Source organism: Equus caballus, chromosome 18, assembly GCF_041296265.1.
Source record: "Equus caballus isolate H_3958 breed thoroughbred chromosome 18, TB-T2T, whole genome shotgun sequence".
Taxonomy (NCBI): Eukaryota; Metazoa; Chordata; class Mammalia; order Perissodactyla; family Equidae; genus Equus; species Equus caballus.
Window position 1 is genome coordinate 81,806,171 of NC_091701.1, and position 25,950 is coordinate 81,832,120.

General features: G+C 41.5%; 1 protein-coding gene across 1 annotated transcript in view; it reads left to right on the forward strand.

The window, feature by feature from the left end:
* The first annotated feature begins 10,230 nt into the window (after positions 1-10,230).
* Positions 10,231-25,950, forward strand: part of CPO (carboxypeptidase O) — a 53,548-nt gene continuing 37,828 nt past the window's right edge. Inside the window, 1 exon segment of the mRNA XM_023622607.2 lies at positions 10,231-10,286. Within this exon segment, the coding sequence (XP_023478375.2) occupies positions 10,231-10,286 (56 nt within the window).

A 25,950-nucleotide genomic window follows, 5' to 3' on the forward strand; every position in this document is an offset into this window, starting at 1 on the left:
CTGCCCTCAGGGAGCTGGCAGTCAAATGTAGGGAGAAAATGTGTCAACTTCATTTGCAAATTTTTCCTCTCCTCCAGCTTTCTCAGGAGGATCAGCTGCTGAATTCTCCTTTGTTAAATAGGTTTAAAGCATAATGAAACATTATCAGTGCCGTGGTAGAAGATGCCCCTGGTGCAGTGAGGCCGTCATGGGGGAGAAGTCTGTCCTGGGAAGGGAGGCACAGAAAAGATTCCATAGGAAGAACAATTGTTACAAAGGGCTGGAGCCGTGTCATGCTTACATTTGCATTTCTGCCCCTAATTCTCTGCTCCCCACCCCCAGCACCGCTCACAGTGTCTTAGACATTGTTACTGAACATAAACATGGGTTCGTTTACCTGCCACACAGGAGGGCCAAAAACTAGAACATCAGGAAAGAGGTTTATTATTGAAAGGCAGCCAGATGAGAAGAAAGGAGTTAGAACTCAGATCCACCTCCTCGAAGGGAAAAAGGTAGGGGTTTTTAGGTGGGGTTTTAGGTAGGGGAGGGGGAGCCTGTGGCCTTGCTGGCTGGCGTCTTCCCACCAGCCTGTGTTTGGCCTTGGTGATGGAATTTCTTTTCCCTCGACTGTCTGGACTTTTCTAGCTCGTTTCCTTCTTCAGCCTGCATTTCGCCTTGTGAGGCTGAGTCTTGACGTTTGAGCCTTGACTTCCTGGGGAAGACAGCTCACTCATACACCAAAGAGGGACAGAAAGACCTGGTTTTGGACAAGAACTGATTATGCTGAATATGCACAGCTGCACTTAGCCAAGCTTCTCTCAGAGGTTTTTCTCCCTTCTAGCCCAGGGAAGAATTTTTCACCTCTCCATCCTCAGTTTCGACATGTTGTCCATTGGACTTAGCTGAGTTCTTCCAGGCTCACGGAGGAGTCTCTTCTTTCAACAGGTGGTGACTTCTCTCTGGAGGTCCAACGAGATGAGACTGGGAGCTGTGGCCCAAAGAGGAAAAAGAAATCCATCAGGACAACTCTTAAGAATTCCCTTCTGAGAAAGGAAGTGGAAGCGAGTTTGGAGATAAATGGTCTGGAGCATGGATTCTGGATTTGCCGCATAACAGTTGTGTGAAGTTGGATGAGTGATATACACTCTCTGATTTCAAGTTGACACACCTTTAAAACGAAAGTAGTGATACCAACGCGCCTTTTGATAAAGTGTACAAAGTCAACTGGAAAAGTGTAAAACACTTAGAAGACTAGTTAAATTTTAGCTTCTTTCCGTTGCTTCCAGGAGACCGTCCGGAATATTTTGACTGCCCTCCTCTCCGTCCCTCCACCTGGCTGGCTGGCAGACAGGGATCTATTTCAGACGATACCATTCAGAAATTCAGATGTTGAAGGCTCGATTGAATGACCCCTACTCGGCCATCGTTCAGCATTAAAATCCTTCCGTGAGCACTGCTTTGACCAGCTGGGGTCGTAGTTGATTTTAATTTCAAATCCCAATGACCATTTTTAGGATTGCGTTCAGCAAAACATACCGCTCGGTTACGTCAGCATGGCACACCTTTTATCCAAGTGCGATACGCAGTCGGCCTCAGTCTAGAGAGTTATCTAAAGTCACAGAAACCTTTAAATTTATAGCAACAGGTAATTCTCTGTCGCCACGTCAGATGTGTTGGTGGATATGCCAGATAAGGGAGAAGACCAGCGAGGCGGTGACGCAGCACTCTCGGAAGTGAGCTAGGAGATGAAGCAGAGCTCACTGGGGTGACAGGGTGTGTTCAGAGGGCTCAGCCAGCCTTTCTCAGAACCTCAGGAGAACTCTCGAGTGTGTGAACTCACCTGGCTTCTTTGCAATGAGTCAACCCAATACCGTTAATGCTATACACACCTCCAAATTATTGCTTGTTCTGTGTTTAAAATGGGAAATTGAAGTTCGACAAAGTCATTTGAACCAGCCCAGATCTCACAAAAAGCAATTGGTTCAGAGCTCGCAGTACAGCAGACATCTCAGTCCATTGAGAGTCTGACATATTAGGGGAATCTCCCTGTGATTCTTGCCATTTCAAGCACCAGAAAAACTGCCCTCCTTTAGCTTTTTCTCTGATTACTTTTTAAGTGCCTCTCAGGAAAGTTTTCCCTCAATTTGGTGCTCACTGTTGCAAGCCTTCCATCCCTCTCTCCTTGCTCCCAGACTGTTGTTTCTTTCTACACCATCTTTGAGAAACCACATCATATGGAGATCTCCTGAATTCACTGTTCTCCACTCTTCACTCTTTTCTTGGCTGTCTACTCCTTTTCTCCCTTATATTCTTGCAGTAATATTTCATATATTCACTCTTTTCCTCTAAATGGTTGCCAAAATATGCAGCTGCTTCCTCCTAAGTGTTGTGAAGATCCAACCTCGCATCTATCAAAAGGGAGGGAAAAAAGACTTTACTTTCAACCCCCAAATTTCAGTGCAGCGTATAGGACATGAACAGAATCCCCAGACATCTACTACTTAGTCAGCAGGATTTTTCCTCTTGATTTCCCAGCCCCGTCTTCCCTTAGGCAGGTCAGCCAAGGCTCAGGGACCACCATCACCCCCATTGCCTCCACCGCACTCTGCTCTGGGTGCCCTGTCCAGGCAGCGGGGGTGGCATAGCTACCGTGGCTCGGGGCCTGCCTGCACCGGATCCTTCCTGTGGCCAGGGTCACGGGCAGGGCCTCTTAGAGGGTGGGAGCCATGGAGGAAGCAATCCCTCCTTTGGCCCTTATTCTTCCTGGCCAATAAAATAGACATTTCCAGCCTGCCTGCGGTAAGAGGAAAATGTTTTTTACTTTTTTGGCTCCTTCCCACAAAAGGTAGGGTGGTATGTGTCTGTTTGGTGGGACGGTGAGGGTTGGAAGTGAGCGGTCGCTGTTGGGCGGAGTTAATGTGTGAAAGGTCGCTTGCGCTCAAGGCCTCACTGGCTTCGTCTCTGTTAATAGGGTCCTTTGCATTCACAGGGGACGAGGGAGCCAGGGACCTCTACACAGCCAGCGGGTGAGTGCTTTGCAGGTCTGAGGGCTGTGGGTGCGTGAGGGTGGGAGGGAGGAGTGTTACGAAGCCTATATTGGCCTCACGTCCAAGCTATGTTCTTCAATCTAGTTTTACTCGTAATCAGATTTTTTTACCTCCATATCTATAGCTGGTTTGGGGCTCCAGAAGAGAGGCAGAATGATTACTATGTCAAACTCCAATAAGACCAGGTTTTCTTTTTCTTTTCTGATTATTAAAATTAAATATACCTATGAAACAGTAGTCATGTAATTTCCACAGCTCATTTCTTTCCGGAGGTATTCTCACAGCAGTCCTAAGAAACTGAAGAATTAAAACCACCTCAGGCCCAACGTGACTCTAGCAGCAGTTCTGTGAGGGGAATGGGGTCTCACAGAGTCAGCCACCTTTTGTAGGTGGGGAAACACACACGGGAGGCAGGATGACTTGCCGAGGTGCAAGCACTTGTACAAGCAGCAGAGGAGCGAGCACGATGCGCCATCTCCGTCCTAAACGCAGAGAAGCCGCCATGATGCCCCGTCTCATTCCTAATGCTTCATGTTATGCTCCACTAAGTACAAAGGACTCTTAGTCAATATCGTTATCTTAACATACATTAAGAGTTTTTTATTTCGTTTGGGAAAGAGGTGAATTGAGTAATTCTACAACTCAAGAAAAGAGGAATTAAGAAGGGACGTGGTGTGGCTCTTGAAGAAAAGAGAGCTCGTTTATGGTGGCCTAAGTCTAGGTGGATAGACAGATGTGGATCCATCCATCCATACCTGCATATAATCTTTTAATGCTCCTTACTTTCTATCTTTAAATTAAGCCACTTTCTCCCTGATCATACTGTCTTCCTTTCCAGCATTCCACTCATCTGCTTTTGCCTGCCACTAACTCTCCCCTCGTCTCCCTTATTTGGCTTATTTAAATGCCTTTTCACATCTCACTAGCTAACTTTATGCCTTGGGCAAATCATTTTATGTTTCTCAACTTCAGTTTTCTCAAACCTAAAGCTTGAGAGTGGGGCTGGCCCCGTGGCCGAGTGGTTAAGTTCGCGCGCTCCGCTGCAGGCGGCCCAGTGTTTCGTTGGTTCGAATCCTGGGCGCGGACATGGCACTGCTCGCCAGACCACGCTGAGGCAGCATCCCACATGCCACAACTAGAAGGACCCACAACGAAGAATATACAACTATGTACCAGGGGGCTTTGGGGAGAAAAAGGAAAAATAAAATCTTAAAAAAAAAAAAAAAAAAACAAAAAAAAAAAACCTAAAGCTTGAGAAACTTAAACCATTAAAGGAAATCTCTAGATTCTCTTTAGCTCAAACTGTGAGCCAAGTAAGGTAACTCATTTGCGGGGAGCTCAGGCCTGGATGCTATGGCTAGTGAATGTGGTCATCCTCACTCCACTAACTACTGCCTCTACCAATTGACAGTAGGGTTAAGAGGCCTCCTGGGAAAATACTTAAACTCTATCCAAGGTCTTAACTCTGGAGGTTCACTCATACACAAACACGTCTAATAAGTTAGGGGTTTCCAACTAAGGCCCTAACATAGAAAAGGCGACCGGGGAACTCACCAAAGGGAAACAAACACGGAGCACAACAAAAGTCCTAAACATGGAAGGAGGGTCATAGTTCCATCAATGGTTTGGTGGCTGATAGGAAAGTTCGTTTGACCCCAGCCACCCTTATCATAAGCTGTAAGCTCTGGGAGAAAAGAACCATGTGGGAATGAACAAAGCTTTATCACTAGGCTCTAATGCTTTGGGATTCACACTGTCTAGCTCTGGGACCTCCTCTTCTTTCCGTTAAAAATAAAAGCAGTGAGTTCCTTTTCACTGCTTAAAATCCCTGATCTTAAAGAGTGGTGGTGGGGCCGGCCCAGTGGCACAGCAGTTAAGTTTGCATGTTCTGCTTTGGCAGCCCGGGGTTCGCCGGTTCTGATCCCAGGTGCGGGCGGACATGGGACCACTTGGCAAGCCATGCTGTGGTAGGCATCCCACATATAAAATAGAGGAAGATGGGCACAGATGTTAGCTCAGGGGCAGTCTTCCTCAGCAAAAAGAGGAGGATTGGCAGCAGTTAGCTCAGAGCTAATCTTCCTCAAAAAAAAAAAAGAGAGGGGGTATTATATCAGCTCTGCTGGCATTAGGGCTCCACTGGGTTCTTACTCCATCAGCGTCAGGGGACGTGGAGTTCCAGCTCCTGGACGCTGCGTTCTTACTCTATCAGCATCAGGGCACGTGGAGTTCTAGCTCCAGGAACATGGCTGCCTCCGAAGCTGAGTTGTAGGTTGAAGCGGAACCACTGTGAAACTGTTGGTGCCTGAGTCTTAACTTGTTCAGCCACCACAGTGTCAATGATCAGGACAGATTAATTAAGGTATGTTAGCACCCCAGGAGGCATTCTAGAAATTTCTTGAAGAAGGAGACTCTGTAAACCTGACTTTCCTTGGTCACAGTAATGTGGAGATTAGTGTTGATTAGAGAATCTCCTATAGGTCCATTCACTGCCTTTCTCTGGCTCAGCTCTGTGTGACACGTGGTCTCTTGCAGGCTGCATGTCTCAGACATCATCTACCGCTTTCTGGCTGCTTTGGCCAGAGGCACTGGCAGAAGACTGGAGGGTGGAAAGAAGGGAGAAACCAGTTATTTTTCTACCTTCCTCTGCGCCTTAGGTGGCATCTCTGGCAGTGGCTATGTATTTCTTGTGTCTTCAGTGCCACCAGAAAGGTCTGTCAAGGTTCCAGTTTCCACTGGGTGATCCCCACCTGCCTCCCTTTTTTCTCCAGCCTAGGGGTAGAAGCAGCTCCTTATTGTTACCAAACTCTGGTTTATCTCAATGTCCTCTGGTTGACATTTTAGCCTTTTCCATCACCTGTATAATCAGTTCTCTACATTAAATTTCTCTTTACTAAATAATCAAAGTGCTTTCTGCTTCCTGATTATATCTACTGATACATTAATGAAGCCTGAGAAACCGAATGTTTTAGTCAGCTACTGTCACACTAAAACTCCAAAACTCAAAGGCTTAACATAACAGATTTTCTTCTCACACTGATGCGTCTGTAGGGTGAGTGTGACTTAGCTGGGCTCGTCTGGACTCCAGGCTCCAGCTGAGTTCATGTTTGTCCCATGCGTCACACCTCTTCCTTGGGCCAGTGGTTATCCAGAGCATATGGTACAATCCATGTGTCTTATTCTGGGCCAAGGGTGGAAGGGCAGCAGCTACACTGGGGACATGTTAATCTCATGGGAGGTCAGCAAAGCACAAAAGCTCAACTGTGCAAATTCAATCTGCTCTGGTCACATTCCCTAATATCTCATTGATTAAAACAAGTCACACATCAGAACACAAATCAAGAGCTAGAAGAGTACATTCTGCCCACCATAAAGACAGGCGGAGGTGTGGCTGTCTAATTCTGTACAGGGGAGAAACAAATGAGACCAGTAACTAAAGCTACCACATTTGGCTTAAAGTAAAATTCGCCATCTCTAAGAAAATTGAGCCATATTGTTATTTATTGCACTTTGTGCAAGTGGTGGCTCACTCTTATAAAATCCATTGTACTTAGACTAGACGTTTTATTTTTTATCCGTGTTTTTGGACACTAACGTTGAGTTTAACATTGGAAGCTATAGTCTACTTTTTACTAAGGAACTTTTTCCAAGGAATAGAAGAGTGTCAGCTATTACGTCTCAACTTTAAACCCGCCCTTCTGCATCCTTCTTTCTGACGCAGCGTCAGAAAGCATCAGGGCTGGGACTCTGAGACCTACTTCTGCTTTGCCAGCTGTTGCCATGCTGGGCTTTGCCAGTAGGGGGTGCTGGAGGGGACGGCAAGGCTGGGGCAGGAAGTATGGACTTCCTCCTTGGCGTCTGCTTCCTGTGGGCTCCCTCTCAGCTCCCTCTCCTGTGAGTCCACCCGGCCAGCTGTGTGCCTCAGCAGCTGCAGTGGAGTCCAGTTTCAGTGTTTCCCACCCTGGGCACTCCCACCTCAGAAGAGCTCCTCCTCCAGTCTCCAGCCTCTTCCCTTTGTGGCTTCTCTCAGTGTGTTGGAGCTGCTCCTTCATCTCCCCTTAGTGTTCTCCTTTCCAGTTGACAATTCTTTACGTCTAATGAACAGTTGTTAGTACTGAATTCCTTCCTTTAAAATAGCTGGTGGGGTTGCCTCTCCTAGCGGGACCCTGACTGACACCAGGAGACAGTTTTGTAGACTCCACTTTTACCCAAAAAGATTCTGCTCCTCTTCCCTCCCCGGAGGATGGGAGGTGGGGCTGAAAGTTCCAAGCTTCTAATCCTGATTGGCCTTTCTGGTGACCAGCCTCCATCCAGGATCCCACCAAAATTTGCTTTGTTAGAATGAAAGATGCTCTTATCACCCAGGAAATCCTAAGGGATTTAGGAGCCCTTGTAAGGTGCTCCTATCACCCCCATTACTCAGGAAATTACTAGAGTTTTAGGATCTCTGTGTCAGGAACCAGGGTCAAAGATCAAATATTAGCAGAACTGGGGCAGAGACCAATATGTTCTTATTATTTTATACCCATCCTCACTCTAGACATTTATATGTGTTGTTTCCTCTGCCTCAAACGATATTCCCACTCTTGACCTTAAATCCTTTCCTCCTGGCTGATTCCTACTTGTCTTCCCTCACAGCCTGCCCCGGATTGGGTTAGGTTCCCTAACTATGTCCTGCTGGGCAGGCAAATTCTTATTTTTTTATGGCACTCATCACAACTTATTGAAATGACTGCTTTCCACGTCTATGTTCACCACTAAAATGTAAACTCTGGGAGAAGAACGTGTGTGTTTTATTCTATTGTGTCTCTGGCACCTGGCAGTGACTGGCACATGGTAGGCATGGTAGGCATATTTAATGGAGGGACAACAAAGAGCTAGGTTTATGGGGGTGGTTGTGGTGGCAGCTAGTCCACGTAGATTTCCTACTTGTCTGTTAGACTTTGCACTCTGTGTATCTAGACCAATGCTCCCAGGAGATTTCAATAGCACAAGATAAGGGACCATGTTTTGAGAAGCAAAGCTAGACATTTGGAAAATGTACAAAAAATGGAGTGCTGTGGCTAAGGCCCTGAGTCGGGCAGAAGTGAGATGAGGCTCAGGCGTCCCCATTATTCCAGACCCACCTGCTTTTTCCCTACCCTTTAGATCCTGGGCTCTTCAGTTTCTTCTAGCCCAAATCTGTTTGTTGGAAAGCATCACACTCTTGGGTTAAGTGGCAGAAAAGTTTAAATGACCATGTTACTCATCCAATATTATTTACATTTTTTTGACAAGGAACAAAACCCCTGTTTATTTTGAACCAAAGAAACAGAACTCTAATTGTATGATGTCAGGTTTAAGAAGCTAGTGAGGAAACAAGAGACCACACTGCAGACGTCTACAGACTTGACTCGCTTAGGAAGCACAGCACCAAGCATGGGACCTGGCACAGGGTTGCTGCACAGACATGTTTGTTGAATCAGTAACGTCAGACCAGTCCAGCATATCCCTCAGTGAAAAGAAAGTGGACAAACGGTGTGTGCACAGAAAGTCTGTGTCACTGTGGACCTTCTGGAGTTGTCAATGAGATTCATTAGAGAAACTTAAAAAACATCCTACCTATAGAGTGCTTGCTCACTTGTCATGAACAAAATGAAAATAAAATATTGTTAAACTAGATGTTGCTCTGGCTGAGAATTTGCACATCTGGTAACTGATTCACTCTGTTAGGTAGGCAGAAATAAGCCTAGAAAACTCAGTTGGGAAGGGCCGTGAACTATCGGATATTGGGAATTAAAAGCAGGGAGAAGTACGAATTTCTGTGCCCAGTTCCTTGCATTTGTCCACCATTAAGAAAGAGTCTATCATTTCAAAATGTAGAGATTTATAGCCTCTGGTTTTTGGAAACTTCTCTTAAAGCTATTGGTGCTTCCAAAAATGGGTGGTCTTACCTTCTGTGGAGACGATCTGCATTGTGGCAGGTCAGAGCTGTCACAGCCTTTATAGAGAACAGAAAGGACAGCATGCTGTGTCCTTGAGCATTCATTACTTCAGAGAGGATGCTGTCATTCCTTCTGGTTGCCCTGACGAGCCACTGAGCAATGCTGACGGATTGGTAAGACTCATACCCTGACTCCGATACGCCATTAAGGTTAGAGAGGCTCTACTTTGCTGCCTTTTTGGTGGTTTTGTGTTTGCTTTATTCTTTTCCTGTCTTTTACACATCCCTCCACGTGACACTGATTGATATCACTGTTGCTGAGTTTGGGCATGCTTCCAAAGAAGCTCGGGTTTGCTCTTACTTTCCCATCCAATAAATTCATCTGTTAAGTATTGGGAGAAAAATTCTGGAAACTCCATCACTAGTTGGCAACTATCACATTTCTTAAGAGAAGAAAAATCTCCAATCTAGTTGGAACCATATTTCTTGTGCTGGAATGGATTTAAGACAAAAAAATATATTGCACATTTGAGCATGGACTTTGATTTTTCAACATACATCTTTCATGTGTTAGGAACTGATGATGCACATTCTTCCCTCTGGGGATATTCCTCTTCTTAAGGTACGAAATTCCCTGCTCAGATGTATCCACCACCCTGAATGGATGTGCTAATTAGCAACAGCAAAATTTATGTACATACATTGAGAAGAAAAGGGGCATCAAATTCTTACTTTCTTTAGGTATTTTATATTTACAAAAAGGAAAAAAATAAGGTAAAGTAACTTCCTTTGTCTAACTGACAATTTAGAAACGAAAAGCATTCATTCATACATTGTGTGGAAGGAAGAGAGCAAAGCTATCTTTTTTGATGCCTCTCTGGCAGATATTCCGCATCAAGGGCTCTTGAGCCCTGCTGGCCATGGTAGCCTCTGCCCTTGCTCATGCCTCTATCCATTGCCTCAACTCTCCTCCATCCAGCCATGTCCCACTTCATCTTGCAGGTTACCACCAACAAACAGCTCTTTAAACCTGGCCAGCCCTAATCACTGTTTACTCCTGTGACATTGCTATTCTCTAACTCAGTGGTTCTCAAAGTGTAGCCTCCACCCCAGCATCACCTGGGGACTTGTTAGAAAGGCACATTCTTGACAGTGATGTCAGCATCATGGCAGAATGAGCTCTTCCCTTGGACTCTCCCTTCTAAAATGCAACTTGAAGGACATTCAAACACCAACAGAGGATGCACACACAACACAGGAGACGTCTGGGAGACCCATGCAACCATGCGCCTGAAGGTGGTGGTGAGGCTGTATCCTCCGGAGGAAGGTGAAGCTGCTTGGTAGGAGCTCCATGGAGAGAAAGGACCCATGGCTGGGGGAGGGGCACAGTTGGGGAGCAGTGATCTGTTCCCACCTGGCACTCCAGCCACACATTTGCCAGGAGAGTGGTGCAGTGAGATAGGGGCTAGTTAGAAGAGTGGCACGGTGAGAAAGGGGCTGGTTAGAAGAGTAGCTCAGACGGGGAGAGGAGCTGTGGTCCTGCCCAGTGCTCCAGCCCTGTGCTCCAGCCCCACAATCTTGGGGAGCACCACACGGAGAGAGAAGCAGTGGCGGGTGGAGCCCCATGAGTGCCCAGAACATCACATAGAGAGAGAGGCATCGGTTGGGGGATGCATGTAAGTATAAGAAAGTGCTCCTTACCCCACCTGGCACTCCAGTCCTGCTATCACCCAGAGCTCCACACAGAGTGAGAAGCAGAGGCTGAGAGAAGCACAGGGAGGGAGAATACCTCTACCCCTGCCCAGTGCTCCAGATTTGCCATTGGCCAGAGCATCACACGGTGAGAAAAGCAGCCAGTGGCCAGAGCTGGAGATCCCCAGATCATGCTGGACACAGAATACATAGCACCTGATCCTCACCCAGTGGAAGCATGTGGCAGCAGCTACCAGAAAATAATGCCATGCAGAGGCAAAAATCAATACCATCAAGCAATATGAGAAAGGGCATTAAATCTCCAGACCAGAAGGAAGATGACAAGTACCCAGAAGCCAATCCTGAAGACACAGAAATCCATAACCTAAATGACAAAGAATACAAAATAGCTATCATAAAAAAAATTCAATGAGTTATAAGGGAACATAGAAAGACAAATTAACGAATTCAGGAGCTTCTTCACAAAAGACATTGAAACTTTAAAGAAGAACCAATCAGAATTGTTGGAGATGAAAAACACAATGGATGAGATTAAAAAATCTGGACTCCCTAAACAACAAAATTGACAATATGGAAGACCAAATTAGCAATTTAGAAGACGATACTATAGAAATGCTTCAGAGGGAGAAGAAGACAGAAATAAGACTAAAAAGAAGTGAAGAGGCTCTCAGAGAAATATCTGACCCAATTAGGAAACGCAACACAAGGATTATAGGTATTCCAGAGAGGAAAGAAAAGCAGAATGGAGCAGAAAGCTTGTTCAAAGAAATAATAGCAGAGAATTTCCAAAACCTGGGGAAGGAGATGGAAATCAATGTAAAAGAGGCTATCAGAACTCCCAACTATGTTAATGTAAAAAGACCTACTGCAAGGCATATAGTAGTAAAGCTGGCAAAAGTCAATGACAAAGAAAAAAAATTTAAGAGCAGCAAGGCAGAAGGAAATAACTCACAAAGGAACCCCTATCAGGCTTTCAGTGGATTTCTCAGCAGAAACCTTACAGGCTAGAAGAGAGTAGAATGATATATTTAGAATCTTTAAAGACAAAAACATCCAGCCAAGAATTCTCTATCCAGAGAAAAACTCTTTTAGATATGACAGAGAAATAAAAACTGTCCCAGATAAACAAAAGCTAAGGGAGTTCATTGCCTCAAGACCCCCACTACAAGAAATCCTCAAGAAGGCTCTAATACCTGAAAGGAAAAAAAGGAAAACAGAAAAAGGGCTACAAAGCCTTGAGCAAGGCTATGAGTAGGTATGCAACAATCAGAAATTGGCAGCTCTCTATCAGATCAGGTTGGTAAACACTTGACTCTTACATCAAGGATAAAGAAAAGGAAAACACCAAAATAAAAATTATATCATCACCTTTACCACAAACTCACAACACAAGATGGAATATGATATGACAAAAATAAATTAGAAAAGGAAGAGGAAAGGGATGGAATCGGTATAGTCTAAGGAAACAAGAGGCAATCAGAAAATTGACTATCTCACCTTTGAGACTTTTTATATGAACCTAATGATAATCACTAAAGAAATAATGAGAACAGAGACATATACAATAAACAAGGAGAAAATGAAGAAAACTAACATAGAAAACTACCTAATCAAATTGGTAGCCTGATATACTTGGGAGAAGAAACAAAGGATATGCAGAACTGGAAAATGTGCAATAAGATGGCAGTATTAAGCCCTTATATATCAATAATCACTCTAAATGTAAATGGACTGAATTCTCCAATCAAAAGACACAGAGTGGCAGGATGGATTAAAGAACAAGACCCAACAATATGCTGCCTCCAGGAAAGACATCTCAACTCTGAAGACAAACACAGGCTTAGAGTGAAGGGATGGAAGACCATACTCCAAGCTAATGGCAAACAAAAGAAAGCAGGTGTCACAATACTTATATCAGACAAAGTAGACTTCAAGATAAAACAGGTAAAGAGAGACATAGAGGGGCAGTATTTAATGATAAAAGGGACTCTCCAGCAAGAAGACATAACACTTATAAACATATATGCACTCAACACAGAAGCACCAAAGTTCTTTAAAGCAACTGTTAACAAACCTAAAAGGAGATATTACCAACAACACAATAATAGTAGGGGACTTCAACACCCCACTTACGTCAATGGATAGATCATCTAGACAAAAAATAAACAAGGAGATAGTGGAATTAAATGAAAAACTAGACCAGATGAACTTAATAGATATATAGAGAGTACTCCATCCCAAAACAGCAAAGTATACATTCTTCTCAAGTGTGCATGGAATCTTCTCAAGGGTTGACCATATACTGGGAAACAAGGCAAACCTCAATAAATTTAAGAAGGTTAAAATCATATCTACTATCTTCTCTGATCATAGTGTTATGAAACTAGAAATCAACTACAAGAAAAAATCAGGGAAAGGAACAAAAATGTGAAGACTAAACAGCATGCTACTGAACAACCAATGGGTTACTGAAGAAGTAAAAGGAGAGATAAAAAAATATTTGGAGACAAATGAGAATGACAACACACCAACCGTCTCATACGGGATGCAGCAAAAGCAGTCCTAAGAGGGCAATTTATAGCAATAGAGGCCCATGTTAACAAACAAGAAAAAGCTCAGATAAACAGTCCTAAGCTACACCTAACAGAATTAGAAAAAGAAGAACAAACAAAGCCCAAATTCAGTAGAAGGAGGAAAATAATAAAAATTACAGCAGAAATAAATGAAATTGAAACAAAAAGACTGTAAAAAAAGGTCAATGAAACAAGGAGCTGATTCTTTGAGAAGATAAACAAAGTTGACAAACACTTAGTCGGGCTCACTAAGAAAAAAAAGAGAGAAGGCTCAAATAAATAAAATTAGAAATGAAAGAGGAGAAATTACAATAGATACCACCGAAATACAAAGGATTATAAGAGAATATTATGAAAAACTATATGCCAACAAACTGGACAATCTAGAAGAAATGGATAAATTCTTAGACTCCTACAACCTCCCAAGACTGAATCAAGAAGAAATAGAGAATCTGAATCGACCAATCACAAATAAAGAGATTGAAACAGTAATCAAAAACCTCCCCCAAAATAAAAGTCCAGGACAAGATGGCTTCTCAGAAGAATTCTACCAAACATTCAAAGAAGATTTCTTGCCAATTCTTCTCAAACTATTCCAAAAAATTGAGGAAGATGGAAATATTCCTAACACATTCTATGAAGCCAACATCACCCTGATACCAAACCCAGAAAAGGACAACACAAAGAAGGAAAATTACAGGCCAATATGGCTGATGAACATAGATGCAAAAATCCTGAACAAAGTATTGGCAAACCAAATACAGCAATACATTAGAAAGATCATACACCACGATCAAGTGGGATTCATACCAGGGACACAGGGATGGTTCAACATCCACAAATCCATCAATGTGATTCACCACATTAACAAAATGAGGAACAAAAACCACATGATAATCTCCATAGATGCAGAGAAAGCACTTGACAAGATCTAACATCTGTTCATGATAAAAACTCTCAATAAAATGGGTATAGAAGGAAAGTATCTCAATATGATAAAGGCCATATATGACAAACCCACAGTCAACACCATACTCAAAGGGAAAAACTGAAATCCATCCCTCTGAGGACAGGAACAAGACAAGGGTGTCTGCTCTCACCATTTTATTCAACATAGTACCAGAGGTTTGGGCCAGAGCAATTAGGCAAGAAAAAGAAATAAAAGGAATCCAAATAGGTCCTCAAGAAACTCTCGCTATTAGCAGATGACATGAATTTACCTAGAGAAAACCCTCAAGAATCCATTGGAAAACTATTAGAAATAATCAACAACTACAGCAACGTTGCAGGGTACAAAATTAACTTACAAAAACCAGTAGCATTTCTATATTCAAATAACAAACTAACAGAATGAGAACTCAAGAATACAATCCCATTTACAACTGCAACAAAAAGAATAAAATGTCTAGGAATAAAATTAACCAAGGAGGTGAAAGACCTATACAAAGAAAACTATAAGATATTACTGACATAAAGAAATGGAAAGATATTCCATGCACATGGATTGGAAGAATAAACATAGTTAAAATATCCATACTACCTAAAGCAATCTACAGATTCAATGCAATCCCAATCAGAATCTCAATGTCATTCTTCACAGAAATAGAATAAAGAATCTTAAAATTAATCTGGGGCAACAAAAGACCCCAAATAGCCAAAGCAAGACTGAAAAACAAGAATAAAGCTGTGGGATTGCAATCCCTGACTTCAAAATATATGACAAAGCTATAGTAATCAAACTAGCATGATACTGGTACAAGAACAGACACACAGATCAATGGAACAGAATCTAAAGCCCAGAAATAAAACCGTACATCTATGGACAGTTAATCTTTGACAAATGAGCCAAGAATATACACTGGAATAAGGAAAGCCACTTCAGTAAATGGTACTGGGAAAACTGGACAGCCACATGCAAAAGAATGAAAGTAGACCATTATCTTTCCCCATGCACAAAAATAGACTCAAAATGGACCAAACACCTGAAGGTAGGACCTGAAACCGTAAAACTTCTGGAAGAGAATATAGGCAGTACACTCTTTGATGTCAGAGTTAAAAGGATCTTTTCGAATACCATGTCTATGCAGACAAGGGAAACAAAAGAAAAAATAAACAAGTGGAACTTCATCAGACTAAAGAGTTTCTGGGAGGCAAAGGAAATCAAGATCAAAATGAAAAAACAACCCACCAACTTGGAGAAAATATTTTCAAATCATATACCTGATAAGGGGTTAATCTCCGTAATATATAAGAGCTCACAAAAATGAACTACAAAAAAACAAACAACTCAATCAAAAAGTGGGCAGAAGATATGAACAGACATTTTTCCAAGGAACATATACAGATGGCTAATAGGCACATGAAAAGATGCTTAACATCACTAATCACCAGGGAAATGCAACTCAAAACTACACTTAGATACCATCTTACACCTGTTGGAATGACTATAATCACCAAGACAAAAAACAACAAATGTTGGAGAGGATGTGGAGAAAAGGGAACCCTCATACACTGCTGGTGGGAATGCACACTGGTGCAGGACTGTGGAGAACAGTATGGAGATTTCTCAAAAAGTTAAAAATAAAAATACCACATGACCCAGCTATCTCACTACTGGGTATTTACCCAAAGCACTGGAATCAACAATTCAAAGAGACTTACACACCCCTATATTCATTGCAGCATTTTTCACAACAGCCAGGATGTGGAAGCAACCCAAGTGTCCATCAACTGATGATTGGATAAAGAAGCTGTGGTACATATATACAATGGAATACTAGTCAGCCATAAAAAAGGGATGAAATCCTGCCATTCGCAACAACATGGATGGACCTTGAGGGTATTATGTTAAGTGAAATAAGCTGGAAAGAGAAAGACAAACACCATGATTTCACTCATATGTGGAATATATACAAACTCACGGACAAAGAGAATAAATTAGTGGTTACCAGTAGAAGAGGGGTGGAGCGTGGGCACAAGGGCCATACTTACATGGTGTATGACAAAAAATAATGTACAACTGAAATCTCACTATGTTATAAGCTATTACAACTGCAGTAAAATTTTTTTTTAATTAAAAAAATAATAAGAAAAGCACATTCTTGGGTGAAATTCCGGAACCATTAGATAATAAATCTGAGGCGGCGCCCAGTGATCTGTGTTTTAACAGGCACTCCAGGCAATTCTTTTTCTTATGATTAGAACTGTTTTTATTTTTTATTTTAGTTTATTTTTTTATTGCAGTAACATTGGTTTATTACATTACATAAATTTCAGGTGTACATCATTATATATTTTGATTTCTGTGTAGACTACATCATGTTCACCACCCAAAGACTAATTACCCTCCATCACCAGACACACGTGCTTAATCACACCTTTCACCCTCCTGCCTCTCCACTTCCCCTCTGGTAACCACCAATTCAGTCTCTGTTGCTATGTGCTTGTTTGTCATTGTTTTTATCCTCTACTTATGAGTGAGATCGTATGGTATTTGACTTTCTCCCTCTGACTTATTTCACTTAGCATAGTACCTTCAAGGTCCTCCATGTTGTCACAAATGGCCGGATTCCATCATTTCTCATGGCTGAGTAATATTCCATTATGTGTATATACCACATCTTATTTCTCCATTTGTCCCTTGACGGGCACCTAGCTTGCCTCTAAAGTCTTGGATATTGTGAATAATGCTGTTATGAACACAGAGGTGTACGTATCTTTATGCATTTGTGTTTTCAAGTTCTTTGGATAAATACCCAGCAGTGGACTAGCTGGATCATATGGTAGTTCTATTCTTAATTTTTTGAGGAATATTCATACTGTTTTCAATAGTGGCTGCACCAGTTTGCACTCCCACCAGCAGTGTACAAGGGTTCCCTTCTCTCCACATCCTCTCCAACATTTGCTGTTTCCTGTCTTGCTAATTATAGCCATTCTGATGGGAGTAAGGTGATATCTCACTGTAGTTTTGATTTGCATTTCCCTGATAGCTAACATTGCTGAACATCTTTTCATGTGCCCAACCAATTCTGATACATGCCCTAACTGGAAAGATCTTCCCCTTAATTTGAAAATGAGGATTAAAAGACTGTTCTTTGGTCCTAGTCCAAGGTAGTAAACAAGTAACCACAGAACAAGTATTAAACCCACACTAATCAAGCATTGATAGCCCCATGCCTTTGAAGCTCAGCCAGTCAGCAACAGCGTCACTCCAGGAATTGCTTCTGGAGGTGAGCTGATCTCTAAACTCCACAGCTGAAAGTGAGCCCAGCTCTGAACACCCCTGCTTCAGAGCGCCTGCCAACCCTGGAACTCCACGGGTCTAAGCCCTGTAGGACATCAAGTCCCGTTTTGTGCAGAGAGACTGAGATTTATCAGAGTAGTTCTCCACTGCTTAGTAAGCAACACGTTTAGCTTCTTTGTCTTATGTATACGTGATTGAGAGTTTCATCTTCCAACAAAAGTACCTCTCTAGATTTTAAGAAAGTCAAAATTTGTGTTGAGAGAGAATTTGGTGGTGGAGACTTTTGAGGAACATGACGTTACTTGTCCAAGACAAGGACCAGCTATGAATCAGACAGATTATTTATTTGGTATGGAAAAATATAAAAGAAAAAAAGGAATGAGATATAATCATTCATGATTGTACATACATCGCTATTATAGAGTAAACAACGAATATTCACTTTATAAAAAGTTGTGATGTAATAATATCAGGAGAGTGGCGAGAGAAGAAATGAAGGCATGAGGGTGGTGTTGGTGCTAACTCATAATTTCCTATAACAGGAGACAGAGAAAAAAAGAAGTACATGGCAGAGTTGGAAGTAGGTAAAAATACATGATGTCACAATTGACATTAATTCAATTTTAATGCAATTCAAGAAATATTTATTGAGCACATACCTTATATTGTTAGATGCTGGAGACAGAATGATCAAACTCTGTACAAGAGACAGGCCGTAGGTAATTTCAATATAATCCAAGGAAGAAACTAATTCTGACAGTGGCAATGGCGAGAAGAAGTGGCCAAGAGGAGGTCACGTGCGCTAAGCCTTTTAAAGATGAGTAGGTGCTTCCCAGGCAGACTGACAAGAGAGCAACATTCCAACTGAAGGAATGACATGACATGGGCCAAGGCAGAGGAGTGGAAGAGAAAATGGAATTTGGGCAATAGTCAGTAACTTGGGGAACTGGCCAGAAACGAGGCTGGAAAAACACTTTGGGGCCGGGATATAAAGGACCTTGAGCACCCCGATGGGGCGTTAGATTTATCCTGAAGGCATCATTGTCTTTTAACCTAAAGGAGTAATGTTAGTTTCAGTGTCTTAGTATAACCCTAAGCTGGAACAGACTAACCCTTACTGTTCTCAATAGGGGTGTGCTATAGACTCAATTGTGTCCCCCCAAAATTATACTCTGAAGACCTACCTATCAATGCGATTATGTTTGTAGTAAGAAGTAATTAAGGTTAAATGAGGTCATAAGGGTGGGGCCCTAATCTGATAGAATCAGTGTCCTTATAGGAAGAGACAGAAGAGAGCTTGCACTGGCTCTGTCCCCCCACACGAGGACACAGCAAGAAGGCAGTCATCCGGAGGCCAGGAAGAGGGCTCCCACCAGAACCCGGCCAGGCTGGCGCACTGATCTCAGACTTTCAGTTTCCAGAACTATGAGAAAGTAAATGTCTGCTTTCAAGCCATCCATTCTACAGTATTTTGCTATGGCAGTCTGAGCAGACTAAAACAGGTGTTACTGACATTGAGGGGAACAATCCTTCTGTGCAGAGGACTATCCTGTACGTTGCAGGATATTTAGCATTTCTGGTTCCCGCCGAGGAAATACTAGCAGTGCCAGTGTTGCTATGACAACCAAAAACTGCTCTGACACATCTCCAAATGCCCCTCGTTGCAGAATGGTACTGTTCCTGGTAGAAAACCACAAAAAGAAGCTATTAAGAAGACTACTATAACTAAAATAGGATCCATCATACTTCTTCCTGATCTCTTAGCAACTGTTGAGGAGGCTTTACTTATCAGAGTAAGGCAATGTGGCATCACAAAGAAAGAGCAAGCTTGATATTCTCCCAAATACTCTGCAAGTAAAAATACTATAGAACATTTCAACCACAAAAAATTTCACTATGCCCCTTTACAATCAATTAGAGGCAATTATTCGCTCTCTTCTATCACCATAGATTTATTTTTTCTTCTTGGATTTCATGTAAATAGAATCAAACACCATGATTCTTTTGTGTCTGCTTTTCTCCTTCAGCATGCTTCTGAGATTCATCCATATTGAGGGGTGTATCAGTAGTTCATTTCTTTTTATTGCCAAGTAGTATTCTAGTGAACAGATATAATACAGTTTATTTATCTCTTCTGCTGATGGACATGTGGGCTGTTTCCAGTTTTTGGCTATTATGAATAAGGCTGCTAGGAACATTATTGTACAAGTCTTTTTGTGGATATAAGCTTTCTTTTTTTTTTTTCCTCCTTCTTCTTCTCCTCAAAGCCCCCCCAGTACATAGTTATATATTTTTGTTGTGGGTCCTTCTGGTTGTGCTGTGTGGGACGCCGCCTCAGCATGGCCTGATGAGTGGTGCCATGCCTACGCCCAGGATCCGAACTGGTGAATCCCTGGGCCGCCGAAGCGGAGTGTGCAAACTTAACCACTCGGCCATGGGGCCATCCCCAAAGCTTTCATTTTGTATGTAGAAGTGGAATTGTCGAGTCATGGAATGGTTGTATATTTAACTTCATAGGGAACTGAAAAAACTTTTCAGAGGTTTTTACGGAGTTTTGCACTCCACCAACAGTGTATAAGAGCTCCAGGTGCTCCACAGCCTCGCCTTATATTGTTACTCTTTTAATTTGAGCCATTCTAAGTGATTGTGAAGCAGTATCTCCTTGCAGTTTCAGTTTGCATTTCCATCATGACCAGTGATGTTAAACCTGTGCTTGTTGGCCTTGCGTAAATTTCTTCTGGTTTACGTCTTCTGCCCATTTTTAAAGGGCTCATTTGTCTGTATATTGTTGATTTCTAAGAGTTTTTTATATTTCTGGATATAAGTTCCTTTTTAAGGTATTATAAGCACTTTTTTCCCAGTCTGTGACTTGCCTTTCATTTTCTGGATGGTTTGCTTTGATGAGCAGGCATTTCTAATTTTTATGAAATCAAATTTATTAATGTTTCCCTTTTAATGAATAGCGCATTTTGTGTCCTAAGGAATCTTTGACTAGCTCAAAGTCATGAAGACATTCTCCTATGAGTTCTTCTAGAAGTTTTGTAGTTTTACTTTTTCACTTTTACAGTTTTACCTTTTCTTTTTCTTTTCTTATTGCACTAGACTAGACTTCAGTACAATGTTTAGTAGAAGTCGTAAGAGTGTACATCCTTGCTTTGTTCGGGATCATAGAGAAAGGTGATCACAGTTTTATGATGCATGATATTGCCTTTAGGTTTTCCATACATGACTTTTATCACAGTGAAAAATCTCCTTTCTATTCCTCATTTGCTGAGGATTTCTTTTGCCCTCAGATCTATAATCCATCTCAAATTGTTTCTTTTGGTATGGAATGAGGTAAGGGTCAAATTTGCTTCGATTGAGTTCTCCATGAACCTGATTTGCATGCACGAGTTTTACTGAGGAGTGTTTACAGTAAAAATACATGTGAGGGGTGAAGGGAGCAGGATTGGGCAGAGGGAAGAATTGAACTGTGATGCAAAAGAGGCCTCAGTCAATCCTCTGAGGAGTCTCGCATATGGGATAGCTCTTCAGCATTGCCCCAAATGAGGCAAGGGGGCTCCTCCTTTGTACCTCTACATTGGCCAGTTGTTAGATGCCGGCTCTCACCAAGGAGAAGTTGTCACATTCTTGGCCACAACAATTCTTGGAGCGGAAGGGACTCAGCTGTGAGCCGTCAGCAGCCAACACTCCAGCTGCAGAGAAAATGAGTTTGAAGGAGGGATCTGGACGGTGCACCAAAGCAGCCATTACAAGATTCGTTTTGTTTTATTTTTCATACAGATATCCGATTATCTTACCCTCTCACCATTTGTTAAAAGACTTTTCTTTGCTCCATTGAATTGACTTGGTGCCTTGGTTAAAAACCACCTGAGTGGGTCAATGCACCTACTCTATATTCCGTTTCATTGATCTATTTCTCTACCTTTATGGTGATCTCAAACTGTCCTGATGGCTATAGTTCCTCAGTAATTGTTGATATTGGATAGTATAGGCCTTCTAAACTGTCAATTTGTTCATTTTCAAAATTGTTTTGGCTCTTCTTGATCATTAGCATTTTCAGAAAAAATTTAGGATCAACTTAAATTTCTTCAAAAAACTTCACTGAGTTTGGGATTGTATTGAATCTATAGATGAATTTGGGAAGAATAGATATCTTAGCAGTATTGAATCTTTCAATAGTGAACACTGTATATTTCTCCCCTTTACTTGCCCGTTATTTGTGTTTTCATTTCTCTTAGCAATCTTTTGTAATTTTCACTATGTAGCTATGCCCATCTTTCATTGGTTTAATTTCCAAGTGTTTGATTTTTTTAGATGCTACTATAGTTTTTTTAAATGAACTTCATTTCTGATTTTTTTTGCTAGTATGTAAAAATACAAATTGATCATGTGTCATACTACCTTGTTAAATTCCCTCCAGTTAGTTATAGTAGATTTTGGTACATTTCAAAGAGCATTTTAAATACAAAATCATGCGTGTAATCTTGTAGTCTGCAGATAGTGACAGCTTTACCTTTTCTTCTCCAATCTTTGTGCTTTATATTTCTTTTTCTTTTCTTATTGCGCTAGACTAGACTTCAGTACAATGGTTAGTAGAAGTGGTAAGAGTGTACGTATGTCCTTGCCTTGCTCTGGATCATAGAGAAAAGGTGTTCATGATATTACCTGTAGCTTTTCTATAATAGGAACTTTATCACATTGAAAAAGTCACCTTCTATTCCTCATTTGCTGAGAATTTCTATCATGAATAGGCACTGAATTTTGTCAAATTTTTTTTGCATTTATTAAGATAATTACATTTTTATATCCATTATTATGTTCGTGTCAGTCACTGATTTTTCAGATAACTAACTAACTTTATCTTCCTGGAATAAAACTAATTTGGGCATGTTTTTATGTATTGCTGCATTAAATTTGCTAATATTTTCTTTAGTTTACTCATGTCTATGTTCATATGGGGTGTTGGTCTGTAACTTTAAAAAATAGTTTCATTAAGTATTCTTATTGGAATTATGCTAGCATCACAAAAATGATAAATGTTCGCTCCTATTTGCTGAGTTTTCTTCTTAAAATTTTTGATAGAATAAACTGATACAACCTGAAATTTCTTTGTGCAATGTTTCAATTGCAAATTTAATTTGTTTACTAGATATAGAGCTATTTAATATCCTATGTCTTTTGTGTTGGTTTTTGTAAGCTGTGTTTTTTGAAGAATTTGTCCAGTCCAGCTAACTGGTGTTGGCATATAATTCTCCATGGACCTGTCAAATTTCTGCATGTCTTGTGAGCAGAAGCACTAACAGTTTTTGCTTTAGACTATGTTTTCAAGTTATATGCATGGCAAATAGTCTTGGAAGATCAAGATAGTTTCTCCGTCCAGAGTAGAGGGCAGGTTTGTTTGCTGTCCAGTATGATAAAGATAATGTTTTCCTCCAGGGCAAAGGTCAGGCAGGTTTGCTTACAGCTCCTTATCAAAGACTGGAGTTGCCTAACCTTAGGATTCCTCAGCTGTGACACAAGCTAACCGTGTGTGCAGCATCCACCTGAACTGCTTGTGTCACCTGACGGAACTTGGGGATGAGGGGAGAACCTACTCAGACATGAAACTCACACAGCTTGCTGTGTCAGGAGTAATATTGTCCTTTGTCTCTGACCCAGGAGTCTCATGTCTTCTGCCAGGAGGCGTGAAACTCATTAGATTGCAAATATAGTGAAATCTTCACAGCCCTTGACAATTTAAGACCCTTTACGCTTCTTTACAAGTGACATAAATTGCTTGTAATATCCCTTATTATCTTTTGAGTATAGATTAGTAATAAAATTGCCTTTTTCATGCATTTATTGATGTAGTCTCTCTCTGTCTCTGTCTTTTGATCAATCTTGCTAGGGGTTTATCAATTTTATTAATTTTTTAATGACATCTTTGACTTCATTGATTTTCTCTATTATTTTTCTTTTCTACTTAATTAATTTCTGCTCTCATATATATTATTTCCTTTCTTGTACTTAGTTTGGGTTTAATTTTCTCTTCTTTTTACAGTTCCTTAAGAGGAAACTTAGATGATCAATTTTTTAATATCATTCTTATTTTCTAATAAAGGCATTCAAAGTAATAAACTGCCTGCTAAGATTGCTTTAATGTACCTCACAAACTTTAGTGTGTGATATTTTCATTACCATTCAGTTAAGAATATTTTCTAATTTCCCTTGTGATTTCTTCTTTGACCTATGGGTTATTTAGATGTGTGTAGCTAACTTTCCAAATACTTGAGGATTTCCTAGCTGTCTTGTCATGGCCGGTTTCTAATTCAGTATTAATGTCATAAGAAAGCATGCTCTGTATGCCTACCTTGTGCACTTGATGCTCCACGTGCGTTTGAGATGAGTGTGTCTTTTGAGTATTGCAGTTACTGTTCTAAACATCAATTAGCTGTGGGACCGATAGCAGTTTTCATACTTTCTTTGTCGTTACTGATTTTGTCTGTTGGTTTTATTAACTGTGAGATAAGGATTTTAAAATTTTCTATTTCCATCTTTTTAAAAATAAGTGAAATTTCCAACTTTCCCTTTCATTCTCTTGGCTTTTGGTCCATTTATTTTGAAACATTTTTGTTAGGTGCACGCACGTTTAGAGGATGATTATGTCTTCTTGAAGACTTCTTGAATCTTCCAATGGTATAAGGAAGCTTATTCCCTCCTCCAATCCTTAGTGTTCTTATGGTTATAAATTTTACTTATACAAATGCTATAGGTCTCCACATACATTGCTATATTTTTGCTTTAGACAGTCAATAATTATGCATATCTGCATGCTGACATATTGACCATTCGGCCTCATTTCTCCCTGCAGATCCTCAGAGGGGATTTCTCTTGATTCTCCTGCCATACCCACAGCCTTCTGAGAACCAACCCCAGGAGCTTAGTGAAAGACTGTGGGCAGGAGTTCTAAATTAGTGCAGACTTGCTCTGTGTCTGGGAATCCCTGTGTTTCACGTCCACTGTGCAGTCCACATGCGTCCATTACGAGCGTGTGCAGATTTCAGCTGGTCCTTCCTTCCACCTGTTTATGTCAGATTTTCCTCTCTCACCACTGTCCCAGGGGTGCACACGGCCATGACTCTCTTTTCTCCTAGGAGAGGCTTGTCACTTTCTGGGACTTAGTTCATTCAGATTTCTTTGTGTTGTTAGCTCTCTGACAGATTAAGAAAAAACAGCCACAACTATGACTTAATAACTTCTCGTAGTGTTCTTGTTGCTAGGATGAAAGCAACAGTTTCTTGCGACTTTTTACATCATTACAAGAAATGGAAGTCACCTAACGTCTCTTGAAATTTATTTATTTATAAATTCATTTAAAGAGACATTAAATTTATTTGTGGAACTCAGTCCCTCAGTGTAAGTTGGTACAAGCCCTCCGACTGTTCTGATCTCTTTCAGTTAGTAAGATGTCTTAGAGGCAGCAATTCAAATGTTCAGTCCAGTATAACAATAAACTCTTAAATTTCCACTTAAGTTTTTCCCTTTTCTCAGTTGCAGCTCACTGCCTCTGGAGAGGAGGGCGCTGACTGTCCCCTACCCGCCTGTGCTTCTGCCTCTCCTCCTGTCCTTCTAATCCACGTCTAGACGCTCTCAGGTGGGAACAGTGGGCACAGAGAATAGCGAGGAAGCTCTTCACCAACTGAGGGAGGTCAACACCAATTCTGACTGAGGTAGGTGTTTGATTAGAATCTTCCTGGGGATGTTTCATGGATGCTTGGAGACCTGTGTCCTTCTCCCTCCTTTCCTGGGAATCTCTTCCCTCACTTTTCTTCTGTGAAGGTAGATCCATCTCTGTTCCGACTGGTCTTTTCCGCTTTCCTCAACACTTACGAACTTTGGCTTCAGTTCCGCTGTGATTTTTCTTCCAGGCATTCCTCTTGAACAAAACCTAAGTCATTCCACAGTGTCCTTGCTTGGGATCCTCATCTTGTCCCGAGGAGCACCATCCCTTGCCCAGCCCTTGAGTGCAGGCTCCACGGCAGCCATCTCTCTGTTCCCTTCTAAGCAGTTGGCCGCGCATCTCTCAACCTCAGGCTTTCTAGGTGGGCTGAGGGTGAGACTCAGTGGGTAAGCGTCTTGAAGCTTCTTCCTCTGTCATGAAATGAAGGGTAAGGATCCTCAGTGCGCCCCTCTAGGGAGCTGGATTCACAATGCAAGACTACCGTCTCCAAAATGCTTCCTATTCTCCAAATCCCAACCCTGTGCATCCTCTCTGTGGGTGGGAAGCTCGAGAGTCCCAAACCTGGTTTTTCACCTCCTTTAGAAATTGTATGACCTTTTACCTCACTTTGGGATGGTTAAAAATAAGACAACAGGCTCAAAATGGTGCTGCTTATGCTAAGCTCCATGTCACCAAACTGAGACCTAACTTAATTATAGTTTTGGCTCTCCCAGAAATGGAATCTCAAGCTGGTGAATCAGGAATGTCCTGGT